The sequence below is a fragment of the Cibotium barometz genome, chromosome 42 (assembly GCF_041138505.1).
Source record: "Cibotium barometz isolate CiBa-2024 chromosome 42, ASM4113850v1, whole genome shotgun sequence".
Classification (NCBI taxonomy): domain Eukaryota; kingdom Viridiplantae; phylum Streptophyta; class Polypodiopsida; order Cyatheales; family Cibotiaceae; genus Cibotium; species Cibotium barometz.
Genome location: NC_141087.1, coordinates 3,001,306 through 3,016,120, shown reverse-complemented (window position 1 = coordinate 3,016,120; position 14,815 = coordinate 3,001,306). Strand labels below are relative to the sequence as shown.

The 14,815-nt window shown below is 45.1% G+C and overlaps 1 protein-coding gene across 1 annotated transcript in view; it reads left to right on the top strand.

The window, feature by feature from the left end:
• The first annotated feature begins 2,252 nt into the window (after window positions 1-2,252).
• The window catches only part of LOC147614063 (alpha-1,3-mannosyl-glycoprotein 2-beta-N-acetylglucosaminyltransferase-like), a 122,871-nt gene continuing 110,308 nt past the window's right edge, over window positions 2,253-14,815 (top strand). Inside the window, exons 1-2 of the mRNA XM_086780359.1 lie at window positions 2,253-2,431; window positions 2,524-2,574. Coding sequence (XP_086636485.1) covers window positions 2,339-2,431; window positions 2,524-2,574 — 144 coding nt within the window. The 5' untranslated portion in view covers window positions 2,253-2,338. The remainder of the gene's footprint in view (window positions 2,432-2,523; window positions 2,575-14,815) is intronic.

The window sequence follows — 14,815 nt, the reverse complement described above, 5'->3', positions numbered from 1 at the left end:
CGTCTAGATGCAAGATACTTTGAAGACACATTCAGAGAGATAGAGACATTATCTTCTATACGGAAACCCATCAGTGTGCAGGGAGTCGCCTCCCGATAGTGCGCAGATATACATGGGAGTCGGTTTATCACCCCCACTCACGTACACCAGGTAGTACTAGAGGATCAGGCGGAGTGGATTGATGTAGTGAAGAAACACAAGGGTGCGTCAGTTGATAAAGTCGAGGTAATGAATGCCACTCTGAAGGAGGAGGCTAAGAGACGTGCCAGGGCCTTACATGTGCGAGTTCTGGATGGAATCAGAAAAGCTCTCCCAAAGAGGATGCAAAAGATCTTGGCACTAAAATAGGAGTATATGAGCTCCCCATAGTGGATGCTTGGAGAGTGGGCAAGGATGCTACAAAGGCACGAGCATTGATCTTGAAGTTCCTAGACATGGGATCGAAGAGGGCCTTCTTATAAAAAAGGATGGCTCTCAAGGGAGAGAAGATTTATCTGGATGAGGATCACCAACAGAAGTAGCACACAGAAAAGAGCATATGCCTCGAGTATATGAAGCACGGAAGGAAGGGAAGTGGGCAGTGTACAGGGACGGTAGGGTGATTATTACAGAGCGTGGATCTACATGACGGTGCGCGGCCCATGGGACCCTAGAGATGACAATATGGAATTGTAATGGATCTCTATGTCTAGATGCAAGATACTTTGAAGACACATTCAGAGAGATAGAGACATTATCTTCTATACAGAGACCCATCAGTGTGCAGGGAGTCGCCTCCCGATAGTGCGCAGATATACATGGGAGTCGGTTTATCACCCCCACTCACGTACACCAGGTAGTACTAGAGGATTAGGCAGAGTGGATTGATGTAGTGAAGAAACACAAGGGTACGTCAGTTGATAAAGTCGAGGTAATGAATGCCACTCTGAAGGAGGAGGCTAAGAGACGTGCCAGGGCCTTACATGTGCGAGTTACTGGATGGAATCAGAAAAGCTCCCCAAAGAGGATGCAAAAGATCTTGGCACTAAAATGGGAGTATATGAGCTCCCCATAGTGGATGCTTGGAGAGTGGGCAAGGATGCTACAAAGGCACGGGCATTGATCTTGAAGTTCCTAGACATGGGATCAAAGAGGGCCTTCTTATAAAAAAGGATGGCTCTAAAGGGAGAGAAGATTTATCTGGATGAGGATCACCAACAGAAGTAGCACACAGAAAAGAGCATATGCCTCGAGTATATGAAGCACGGAAGGAAGGGAAGTGGGCAGTGTACAGGGACGGTAGGGTGATTATTACAGAGCGTCGATCTACATGATGGTGCGCGGCCCATGGGACCCTAAAGATGACAGTATGGAATTGTAATGGATCTCTACGTCTAGATGCAAGATACTTTGAAGACACATTCAGAGAGATAGAGACATTATCTTCTATACGGAGACCCATCAGTGTGCAGGGTTTATTATACGCTATGCTTACATGGACACACACCTCTCACATGGTATTCGGAGTGTTATTGGACAGATTTACACCTCTTCACACCGGCTGAGGATAGAGACACGTCGATATGAGGATATATCACTAGAGGACCGCATATGCCAGCTTTGCCATTAGGAGGTGGAGTCGGAGGAACACTATATATGTCGTTGTATTGTCTACTATGAGATTCGAGGGAGGTACCACTGCCTGTTTCGTGAAGGCTTTGGACCTTTGCATCGGATCATGGACTTTGGGGACCAAAGGTGCTTAGGGCTCTTCATACTTGAGCTTAGACGCCACAGAGAGAGCCTATTGAAGGACATGAGGGAAGTGGGACCAGAGCCGCCTAGACAGAGAGCCCTCAGATTTTTTCAGAGCCAGCACTGTAACCCCACCAGCCTCTACTCCCCCATCTACAGGCTTACCTGGCAGACCACCCTCTAGAGGAGTCACCCTGGACAGAGCCATTGCCATCTGTAGAGCGAGACGACCACGACCACGACCACGACCACGAGGATCGCATCCACGACTCCCTCTCACCATCGGCAAATTCGAGCCATCATTGCCCGCCATCGGAGGAGTTTACCGCAACGATTCAGTGATTCAGCTTTCAGCTCTTAGCTCTCTTAGGATGTTACTATTTTCATTCTTTCTTTTAGATTTGTTATGATGAGACATCATCATCATAAGTTGTACGTTGTTTTGGTCTCATGGGCCATTTCGGCCGTTAGGAGACGTTAGTATATCTTTCTTTCTTTCTCTCTCTCTCTCTCTCTCTCATGCATACAATTTTCAACTCAAAAAAAGTGAAGTTTAATACCTCGAGTCTTCAAGTAATTGTTAGGCGGAGCAAGCAAGCAAGCCATGGCGAGCGGATTCGCATCGCTCATCCAGCGCAGCCTCTGCGACACCCGGGTCCTGCTGCTCCTGGGCGCCCTCGTCTTCGTCCTTGTCCAGGTAATACCATCACTCCGCCCATCCGTTAGATCTCGAATTGGTCTCTCTGAAAAATTATAATCTCGATACATCGTGGGGTATGGTTGGGGCAGATGCGGCTTTTTACAGCACAGTCCGAGTATGCAGATCGTATCTCTGCTGCTGTAAGCGATCTTTCCTTTATTATTTACTATACTGCCATGACCATCCTTTGCATGCTTGGCCGTATTGAAACGTGTGCACCATAAATTTTTCTTCTACACGCAGAGTGGAAAATGGTGGTTACTCGTTGGGGAAGTTTTCTCCCCAAACCAACCCATCTGAAGTGGGTGACCATCACCATCCTAAAAAGCTCGACGTGTGCAACGGCAAAACATCTGAACTTGGAAAACAAATCATTAAAAGAACATCCTTGATTGACCGATTGAACCTTTTAAGTGAAAATTTACACATTGCTTTGTATATAACGCTTGTATTGACCAAGTATTATGGTGTCACATGCATCAAGCCTGAGATCATGTGGTTTGTCTAGTGGGGTACTGGACTGGTATAGTCTAGGCCGTTGTGAGCCCTATTTAGAAGTGAGAAGACCTAGGTTCCATGGGTGTTGGGCAGATTTCTTTAGTATCTTCATTCTCAGCCTTCAGACACAGCTTTTGGTAGACTTATAAATAGAACCTTTGTTCAGAGGAGTAGAACAGTTGCAGTAGATTAGGTATGTGCGCGTGCATGTGAAATAGGTTGAGTCTTTCGTTGCTTTTCTATTTGTGTTCTTCACTTGTACTTCGACCAATGAGCCTTAAATTTTAAAATTCTCCACTGCTAGCCATTTTTTAAATTGGTTGCCTAAGTAGGGCCAATCCATGTTAAGGGAGTATTCTTTTTGGAAACAAGTCTTCTTTTCCACCCTAGTTTCTTCGGCTTAAGCTTTATGTTTCTTTTTATGCCTTCTACCATAGCTATGAGGAGTAGTTTGCTGCTTTAGCCAGTGATTTTCAAGAGCATTTGTCTGCTCGGTTGGCTAACTAGTTGGCTGCATAGGTGGCTGCCCTTTCTACTCACTGAAGATGTCCCCTTTTGCTAAAACTCCAGCCTCAATGGAATCAGGACTTGGACTCTACCCCTTGCCACGACTCCCAGGAGGGGAAGGAGGAGCAGCAGCAGCAGCAGCAGCACAGGATGCTCTCGCGAGTGTTGGCCACAGGATCGAAATTTGAGCAATCATGAGGGGCACAGACATCGGTCCCTTTCTTGGGATCCCTTTTCTCTTTCCAGGTCTTCTAGTTCCTCATGTCTTTTGGTTCTTCTTCCGATTCTTAGTCTGTAATGGCTTCACCTCTGGATATTGTTGTTTGACTATGGTGTCGAAAGCGGAGCCGTCCCAACTATTGAAGCTCTATACAATATCTATGTATTTTAATTCCTCTTTTGCTTCTTTCTCTTTGATATTTCATTGCACAACACAGATAGGTATTACATTTGGTATGTGAGCTAGGGTTTTAATTTCTACCCATTCCTTCAATGTTGGTTTTTCTAGCCTTTGGTGACACTAGAGTGTTGTCAAGGTCAAGAAAGGTGTTTTTAATCTCTAAACCACAAAGGTTGCTAAGATATTTTCTTGTGTTTGAAAGTCAAATGTGATAGAATGTGCAGCGGAAGAAGGGAAAGTGGAAACATAGGAGAGAGAGTGAGAGAGAGAGATGGAGAGAACACAGGTGAGAACCTGCTCTCGGAATACACGTCCCAAGCAAGAGGGGAGAACCTCGTATGTGAGGGACTGCAGCAAACAATGCTAAGCAAGCAGTGAAGAATGAGGGAGACAAGCTAGATATATAAATGCCCATATGAAGGCATCCGACTAGGGAAAAAGTCCTCCACGATTGGGAAAAATACCCGAGACTCCATAAAATGGAAAAACATATGTGAGGGGTGACCAGTCCATGTAGCTAACATGGTCGACCCTAGAGGCTAAAATAGGACACTAAACAGGAAGCCAGCAAGAAGGGGATGATTTCTAACACCCCCTCTCAACACCGGATGCGGAGTGAACTCCAAGAAGCCAGAGACGCTGTCCTCGATCAAAGATGAAAGACTGCAGAAACAGGTACCAAGAAAGCTCCACAAGCAATCTCCTGAGCAACTCAGCTACAAAAGCAATAGAACAAGCTGCCAAGTACACCGCTCCTCTGGAAGAAAACAACCATGTAGGCTGCGACATGCTGCTCCAAATAATGGTTCCAAACCCAAGTGTAAGAACACTCCTCGAAGTCGAATGTTGTGTATCCAGCTTGGAGAAAGTATGAAAAACCTCATAACCAACCAAGATCCTGTATATAATCAATCCTGGGAGACTGCGACATACTGCTCCAAATAATGGTTCCAAACCCAAGTGTAAGAACACTCCGGAAGTCGAATGTTGTGTATCTAGCTTGGAGAAAGTATGAAAAACCTCATAACCAACCAAGATTAGATCCTGTATATAATCAATCCTGGGAGAAGCAAACTGCTCCTCACTGGAACCCTCAAAAGAAAGAGTCAATTTGCTCCAACTTTGTACCAAGAGTAGCCAAATGCTGAACAAAAGCATCCTCTGAAAAGATTGGCATCACAAGATGTAAAGACTATGTAGAAAAGATAGGGACCATCTGCTAACTCCGTACCATGAGTTGCCCGATGCTGTACATAAGTACATGCCACTGAGGTGGGCATCGCAAGATGAGAGGACTCCACATTCCCCTCTGAAAACTGATGTCGTCGAACTGGTACAAGCCCAACCTGATTCTGATCCAAATCCAAAAAACTCTGGAAGGACCATTGTGCCCTAGGCATGGTTAGCAACCACAGATCCAAAGCATCCCACTGGGTCAAAAAACCATCCTCCAAAACAATAAACCTGCAGAACAGGCAGGGGGAGGGGCATCCTCAGAAGCATCACAAAGAGAGGCAGAGGAAGACTCCTCACAATGAAGAAGGGAAGTAGGAATATAAACTACAGTGGTAACAAAGTCCTCAAAAGCATCATTGACAGCAGAAGACTGGTCCATAAGTAGAATCAGATCCCAAGAATCAGCAACAAAAAAATGATCCATGTGAAAGGATCACACCTCGAGGGCAAAACATCCTCCTTGTCCTGCGCAAACACTGTAAAGAACTGGACAAAATAAACTTTGCTCAGGATCTCTGAAAAGATCACTGCTCTCCTCCAAAATCTGTAAACTCGTGTCACATAAGAAAGTTTCCATAGATACAAAACAGCTCCCGAAACTAATCCTCAAGTGAAGTAGCTGGAGATAGGCCCCCTCTGAGTGTAGAAAACTCATGTGGAAAGCAAAATGCAGCCAAAACACTGCTATCTAGCAAAAAATACCACTCCACCGCCAACAGAAGGCAAGGACAATGAAGAAACCGGGAAACCGTGTAGGCCAGGAACAAAACACAGGTATAGATGCTCCAAAATCAGCAAAACGCTGACTGAAATCTGAAATTCAGAATCCTCCTCAAGTACTAAACTGCCTCCAAAGCCACAATCCAAACAAGAAATCCCCTCTGCAAGTGATCTGTGTCCACTGAAGAAGAAAATGCAGCCAAACAAGGGCTACAAACCTGAAAATTCAGTTCAACCAGTGTCCACACCTCCTATGAGGAAAAACACTGAAGAGAAGGTACCTTCGGGTCCAACAGATGAAGCCCAGGTGAAGGTAGAGCTACCAGCAAGATCAGTTCAGAAAAAATGGAGCAACAAGGGCTGGAATTCTGAAAACACAGAGGTAAGAGGGGCTGTACAACGGGCTGAGTCTGGAAAAATAGTAGAGATATGGTACCATCAAGTCCTCAGATCAGCAAACAACATTAGAAACTTGTAAAAGAAAAAAACGCAGCAAATATGATGTTGCTGGCCTGTACAAAACAGGTAAAAGGGGCTGTACAACGGGCTGAGTCTGGAAAAATAGTAGAGATATGGTACCATCAAGTCCTCAGATCAGCAAACAACATTAGAAACCTGTAGAAGAAAAAAACGCAGCAAATATGCTGTTGCTGGCCTGTACAAAACAGATGACCAGCACTATAGGGGGTATGAATGCCAAGAACTGCTGCAAACTGCTGTAGACAGCCACCTCTAGAAAAACGTAGCACACTAGGTGTTGCTGCCCTAAAAACAGTGCAAAAAACAGGTGTGAAGGAAGTCTCAGGAGGTCAAACCGGCTGTGGATGACCACGGGCTGCTGGGCTGCTGAGAAGAAACGCATGGAAGAGGCAGGCAACCAGCAGCAACTTCTGAGAAAAAACGCAAGATCTGTCCACCTTGCTGAAAACGCAAAAACGCAGGAGGGAGAGGAGGGAGCATCCAACACTGAAGATCACCGGGCTGGCCGGCGCTTTGATACCATGATAGAATGTGCATCGAAAGAAGGGAAAGTGGAAACACAGGAGAGAGAGTGAGAGAGAGATGGAGAGAAAACACATGTGAGAACCTGCTCTCAATATCATCACCAAAAGGAATACATGTCTTGAGCAAGAGGGGAGAACCTCGCATGTGAGGGACTGCAGCAAACAATGCTAAGCAAGCAGTGAAGAATGAGGGAGGCAAGCTAGCTATATATATGCCCATATGAATGCAGCCGACTAGGGAAAAAGTCCTCCACGACTTGGAAAAATACCCAAGACTCCATAAAATGGGGAATAATATGGGAAAACATATGTGAGGGGTGACCAGCCCCTCTAGCTAACATGGTCAACCCTAGAGGCTAAAATAGGACACCAAACATATGCTTAATCCCAGGCTAATCCGTGATTTGCAGCAGATAAACCCTAGGTTAGGCAACTAGCCAGCCTCAGGTTGGATACCGTTGACGTTAGCCAAGCATTGTAGAGGCTTGACTCGGGTCGGTGTTGATTATGGGATTTATTGTCGAGTGGGGTTGGCTGATAGTATTCGGCTAGTTGGCCTAGCTGCCAAGAGCCTATAAAAGGCATAGTCTTGTTCATTGTTAGATATCTCACTCCCTATGGACTTAGGTCATAGATAGCTTGTTGATGATCCTTTTTGGTAGGCCAAAGGCCACAAAACGTGTACCTTTTTGTACTATATGAATATATTGAATATGCAGCCATGTGTGTGTGTGTGTGTGTGTGTGTGTGTGTGTGTGTGTATTGGTTGTTCTTGATGAAAAGCTCCTATGTAGTGCTTAGGGCTGAAAAAAGACTACCTAGAGCTTCCACATGTTACAGTGGTATCAGAGCTTTGCCTTTTGGTAAAGAGATTCAGGCAAGAAAAAGAAGATTTTCCATTGTATAGTTGTTTTTAGATGCTAGCAGCACTCCCATTCCGGTGTGACTCTTGTCCCTCGAAGGATGGTGGGTTTATAGCCTCGGGAAACGATTGGAAACGTCTCGCACATAGTGGGTGGTTTTATTGCGGTTAGGGAAAAACTTGACCGCTTCCATTGGGGCGAAATCTGATGATGAGAAAGAACACCCGCTTCGTGAAGAAATTGTTTCTTCTACAACAGTTGCATCAAGAAGCCGAGTTGTGAGTGGTACAAACGCCATGTTCCAAGAATTTATGTGCATCATAGCGCACCACAGCGAACAGATGCTGGAGTGCAAGGCTTCTCTATAGGCCTTGGAGAAACAAATACGTGGACACCCATTCCCATCTCCTTTCCTTCGCCAGTCATCACCGAGACCACTTCCCAGATATGTGCTTCGGCTATTTCCATTGTGGAGTTAACACAATAGTCCCGTGCTCTACATGATTTACGAGTACAGGAGTTAGAGCTTCGCACACAGGCAGCAGCTTGCGTTGCCGAATCGGAGAAACACATGGAGCATGAGCGGTTCCTTGCAGCTCTCGACGCAAGGATTGCCAGCCACTTCTTCAACTCACCTTCACAAAAGGGTGAATTTTAGTATGTATAACGGTAAACTCGACCCCACAACTTTGTACCCATGGATTCATCAGTTTGAGGCTTATTTTGCTGCTGATAGGAAGTCAGACATAGAAAAGGTCGTGTTAGCTAGTTGCTACATAGAAGGGGAAGCTCTCTCTTGGTGGACACATTGGGCTTAGGCAACTTTGGGGTTGTTGCCTACAAATGGGACCAATTTGTCACAGACCTCGCGAAGTAGTTTCTACCGCCTCACTATGTTGAGCGGCTCGAGGATGAGTATCGGGGATTATGCCAGAATGTGCAACCAGTCCTCCAGTTTGCCCTTCCTATACGGTTTAGACACACAAATCCAATGGAATGTGTGTATGACATAGACTTTTGATTGGGCACTTTCGCTTGCGCAAAGTGTCGAGATGAAATATAACAATAAAAAACTGAATACCTCCCAGCACGGAGTAGCCAAGGCAGTCGGTGCTACTGGCAAGGACGAGAATGAGACCCAATCAAGGTCTACTCGGAAGCCTCTTGCTCTAAGAACTCGAACAATGCACCTCGCCTTACTGCAAACGAGAAGGCTCAAGTCGGCAAGATAGGTGGTAAGCTCAGTCTCGAGGAGTACAAACAGTATAAGGAGGAGAGGCAATGTTTCTTTTGTCGTACAAAAGCACATACTTCTAGGGCGTGCCCTTAGAGGACCCTTGCGTAGACCACCACGCCCGCCTCGACAACTTCTGTGGTGAGCAAGTCTCCCACACCGATTCCCCAAGTTGTTGTCGCTAGTTCTCCAGCTCCCACTCCTATGGTTGGCGCCATTGTAAGCTAGAAGCTCGAAGATAAGCAGAATGGAAAACATGATCAAGAGTATGAGCAAAATGAGTTGCTTAAGGTGTTTGGCTACATAGGTGGCCAGAGAGTTATTGTCGTGTTTGACAGCGGTACTAGGTAGTACGGAGGACATGGTCACGGAATAGGTCTCTTGCGGCAAGCTCGTTTCCCGTTGACATTGGTGGATAATCAAGTGGAGGGATTTAGCACAGGCATGACAACGAGCATCAAGTTTGAAACTTGTCGTGCTAAGTTAGTCATTCAAGGCACATGATTTGTCTTAGGGATCCAATGGTTTCACAAGTTTACTCCAGACGTTGACCGGGAGCAGCACACGTTTCGGATTACCCGAAATGTGTCAAAGGCTCCCATGATCATAAAATGTGAGCTAGGGATACCTAACTTTTTGGTCATTAGCCATACCTAGGCCAAACGAGAGATACGGAAAGGTGGACAATGTGTGGTGATCGATGTTCAGACCACCCAGACGATTACTAGTGCTTCTAAGAAGTACAAGGCCCTGCACGATCGGTTCCAGAAGATCTTTCTTCGGGACAACCTTCTCCCTATAAGCTCCTCGAGCTGAGAGAATGGTTGAAGGTAGCAAGCAGAAGCAAAGAAGAGACTTGGAGCAGCCAAATGATCCAACACTTGAGCAAAATGATGAATCAATTAAATGGCAAAAGCCTGTTCTTATATACAACACAAATAGCCAAGTCGGCCAGTAAAAGAAATCCACGACTGGTGAAAAGTACCCATGACTGGGGAGAAGTGCCTAAAAATGTGGGAGAAAATACCCACGACTGAGTAAAATACTTCATATAAATATGTTGCATAAATGGAGCAATAAATCGGATAAATGTTGGAGATGAACATGGTCCAACACCTCCTCTCAGCTCCAGCACGGTGGACCGACTCTTCGCTGGAGTTGAAGTAGAATTCTTCGAAGGTTGGTTTGAAGACTTTCCTTCTGTTGTGCTAGCCATCGGCGCGTAGAACTTTCTTTTGTGCTTGTTCCTCTACTCGGATACGGGTTTGGTTTTGGAAGAGACCATCGTATCATCATAAATACGAGCAGAATGAATGGCCTCGTTCAAAGTTTTGTACTTGTTATTCTTGACTTGTAAGCGATACGAGTCGGGTAATCCTGCTACGAAGAAACCCAAAAGAGTAGTAGGATCCATCTTCGTAGCTTTTATCTGCAGGTCTCTCAATTTCTGGAGGTAGACCTCAGAAGTGAGGTTTTGCGAGGTCCTGGTCAAACTGGCAAACTGAGCCTCTGTATCGTAGTCATCCTCCTTCTTGAGGAATTCTTTCTTGAAGACTTCTTCAAACTGCGTCCAGGTTGTTGGTTTAGGTTTGAGTTCTTTCCACCAGAGCAAAGCTTTGCCCGAGAGGAAACCCGTTGCGAATTGAATATTTTTTTCATCGCCATATGGATGAAACTGGAAGTGGACCTGCCACTTATGTAGCTACATGTCCACAATCTCCTTGGTACACTGCTTTTGCTCGCCCCCAAACTGTTCTTGAGTAATGTTGGGGCCTGCCAAGGTATCCATGCCCGAGAGAGTAGACAGGGTAGTGGTCAATGAAGAGATGGAATTCTGCAAAGCCTGCATCTGTGCGGCGACATGTGCCTGACGCTCCGTGAAAGAAGCCTCGAAAGTAACTTTAAATCTTGAAAATCAGATTTAGTCACAAAATCTTAGAAAAGATTGCCATTGGCGGCCTTGGTAGCCGGCAGGTCTTTGTGTTCGGGAACGGGTTCCATCTCCGATTCTCGGGTTGACATCTTGAAGAGGGAAAGTGAGAAAATCTTGGTTGGAAGCAAGAAATGGTGCTAGAGAGCTCGAGGAGATGTGTGGCTAGAAGCCCACTTTAGGCGTGTTTTATAGGTCCCCCCAAAGCATGTGTTTTTATGTGTGGCCTTTGTGTTTTCTGTAAAAAAAAAACAAACCATATGAGATGGCTTTTGGAAAAATAAGGCTTTTAAAAGCCACGCATAAAAGCTACTCTTATTTTTTAAAACCCACGCTAAGTTGCCGTTTTTTTAAATTATATATAGTTGCTACGTTTTTGTACGTGAAGCTCTCAAAAAAAAATGAAAAGCAACGTTTCGCTAAAGAAATCGTGGGCAAAAAAAAAAGGGTTGTGTGCTGGCTGCCGCCGCCCGTCAACTACAGGGAATGTCTTTACCGACACATACGGACAGCAGCGACGCCGCCAGATTGCTCCCCCACCAGCCCACCGGTCAACTGACAGGCTTGGTTGTTGGTTGTTCACGCACAGGCTGCCTACATAGCCGACAAGCACTTTGCCGGTTGTTCACACACAGGCTGCCTACACAGCCGACAAGCACTCTCTCCCTCTCTTTCGCTTGTTGATTCACATAGCCGATAGGCTTTCTGTCAATCGCTCGTTCGCTGATTCACAGCTGACTGTAGAAAGCTCTTCACATGCTATTCAAATCAACCCTTACCAGGACTACATCCCTGCTCGGGATCCAACGATGCAAATAAAAATCATACATTGAATTTTGAAAATAAAACAGTAGTATACATGAAAAACAGCAGTCATCTCGAACTCATATCTCTTTCTTTGACCTCTTTCTTCTCTACCTACCGACTTGCATGCTCTTCGAGGTATGCTCTGATACCACTATTAAATCCCCACGGATCTCCTCGTTGAGCGTTTTGAAATACGACTCGAAACTTGCAAAACAAAGCCAAACAACGCGAAGGGGGTGCAGGCCTGACTCACCACCCAACCATGACAGCCGTAGGTAAAACCCACAAGTCTTGGCTGTCCCCACCGAGCCACGAGCTGAGCTAACTAGCAAGACGCACCGACCAGTCTCTAGACCGTGACGTCCCATACCGCCACGGAGCTACCCTCGTAGGCCTCGAGACTGCTGCCGACCTGAGCTGCATGAAGCAGGTGCACCTCTGCACTAAATCCAAGCTCCCGACCGTAGAGCTCTCGCAAAGACTTGTGAGACTCTGATTAACTGACTAACCTTGGCCACCCTTTTATAGGCTCTTGGCCGGTCTTCGGGCGTCCACACTTGGGCGTCCGCTTCGAAGTCTTTTTTAAAAGTTTAGCTTAATGTTTGGTTCTAGCTCTTAGTGCTTTAGGTCTAGAGTTTACAGTTCTTTGTTTTGCTATTTTGTTTTTTGTTTTTTGTTTTGTTTCTGTTTTTTTTGGTTTGTCTTAATTAAAAGTCTTCGTTTGATATTATCTTTTGATTTCCTGTCCTTAGTACCTAGGTTTGTTAGTTTATTTATTTTTGATCTTTCAAATGCTTTGTTTTTGTCTTTGTCCTTCTTCACTATTATTTCTTTCTCAAATCTCTCAATTCGTAAGTCCAGATTTTTCTGACCTTATGAAGGTATATATATATATATATAAGCAAATACTCCTCCTTGCAGGGGGGGCCCTTGAGTGGGTAATTGGGACCCAATATTGTGTGGTCTACTTCACTTCTAGTCTCTCCTCTCTCTCTACTCTGTGAATTGGATGCTAAAGAACTCACCACATAAAGGTATAAAGAAGGCCATGTTGTGCGTTACCATGATTAACCTTAGTGCATTTAACATACAATCGGGTGCAAGTATGAGTGTAAGCAAAAACAGTGTGAACGACAAGTACGGTGACGGTATGGGTAGGTATCGATGTAGCACGTGTGTGGTACGGGCGTCACACGTGTGTAGGCTGTACGACGGTGGAGAATGTACGGATGGGAAAAAAATTGGGCTTGAGGCAGTATCAACGTGGAGCTCTAATACCAAATGGGGTTAGCAACAGCAAGACACTCACAGTAGAGTTCAAACAGAGTGAATGTGAAAGGTACACAACTCGATGATGATTACCAAGTGGAATAAGTTGTACAAGGTACAAAGGATAAGTACACCCCAAATGATAAGTGTTAGAGGGTGTTCACATACATGGGGAAAAAACCTCCTAAAGAGGGAAAAGGTGCCTTGGCTAGTCCTAGGCGTTCACACACCATTGCCCATGACATAGATGTCTACATTTACATCAATCCTTGCCTATTCCACAAGGCAAATGGACCCACATATGTATGGACTTTATTATCGGCTTGCCTCTTACAAAGCATGTGTGGAATTCCATTTATTGTCAGAATGCACAGTGGAAAATGAGACAAGTGCTTTGAGAAAGAAAACGCAGAAGTGTAGAGAGAGAGAGAAGCTGTATAAACTCTGCTATATACACAAGATCCGGTACAATGACAAGTGGGGGGGAAAGGAGGGTGGTATTTATCCCACCCTATACTGCTGGTCGGCTAGCCCAAAAACAGCCGACATGTGGCAGTCATGTCCACGATTGAATAAAACCAGTCGGCCAACACATATGACAGTCAGCCAAGAGAAAAATGAAGTTGGCTAGCACAGAGACAGTCGGCCTACACAGCAACAGTCCTCCACAACTAGCAAAAACTGGGAAAACAACATGGAAGATGAGGAAAAATGGAGACTACTCCTAACTCAGGTGGGCACACCCACAACATAGGTCCTCACTCCCTACTGAGTGAGTAATATGGTACAGACAGGAGATGAGTGCTAACACCCTCTCTTAGCTCCTGGATGTGGAACCAACCCCAGTGAGTTGGAGTGTTGCCGAAGCATCGCTTGCATAGTTGTCAAGTACGATACCGTACGAGAAAATACGGTATGATATAATTTTTTTTTCTTGTCGTACGGTATCGTACGGTCTTTTAAAAAATACTTACAAACTTTAGTATTTTCAATTTCAAAGAGAAGACAAGTTGTCACATGACACAAACCAAAATTCCATTAAAACCAAGTTGAAAACATACATAGATGTTAGGCTAAAGCCTAAGTCATACAATGCGAGGCGCTCTAGTAGGCACATGTAGCCCTAGTAGTAAGTACAAAAAGTGGTGCAAAAAAAAGGCACTCTAGAGGGTTGGGCCTAGAATCTAGATGGAGAAGTGATCACTATCAAAATCAAAGCTCTCACTAGGATCATCTCCATCAGAAGAGTGCCTATCGGAGCGCTTGCAGAAGTCACCCTCGCTAAGGATGTTGCCCTCGTCATCAAACTCAGGCTCCCTAAGCTCTTGTGACAAGGCAATCAGAGCGTCTTTAGTTGCAAGAGCGGAGAAAGAACTACCGGAATCTCATCATGTGTTTTAAAAAATTACTTATAAACTTAGGTATTTCCAATTTCGAGATATGGAGTATTTTAAAAAGGAGGGAAGCATCATAGTACAGAGGAAAGCTCAAGCAACCACAGACAATAAAAAACAAGACCATTGCTCAAAAAATTTTTTTTTTGGGAAAAAAAATTTACGAAATTTTTTTTATCTCGAAAAAATCTGTACGAGTCCATTCGTCTATTTGGGGAAGAGGATGCGGTTCGGGCTGACGTGTAGTGTGACTCGTTAGATATGTTGAGCCATGCGGAACCCTTTTCTCGTTTGGAGGCTATTTGGAATAGCCGATTAGTCGGTTGGGTCGAATACTGGGGAGTCTCTTTCATCTGGCATTCTTCCTATGCTGTCGTACGTCGTATGGAGACAACTATGATCGCCTGAGGTAGAGACTTGTGAAGACGTCCGCCGCATTGTCCTCCGTTGAACAATGAACAAGCAAGATGTCACCAGCCAAAATCTTCTCACGAACAAAGTGATATTGTTTCTCTATGT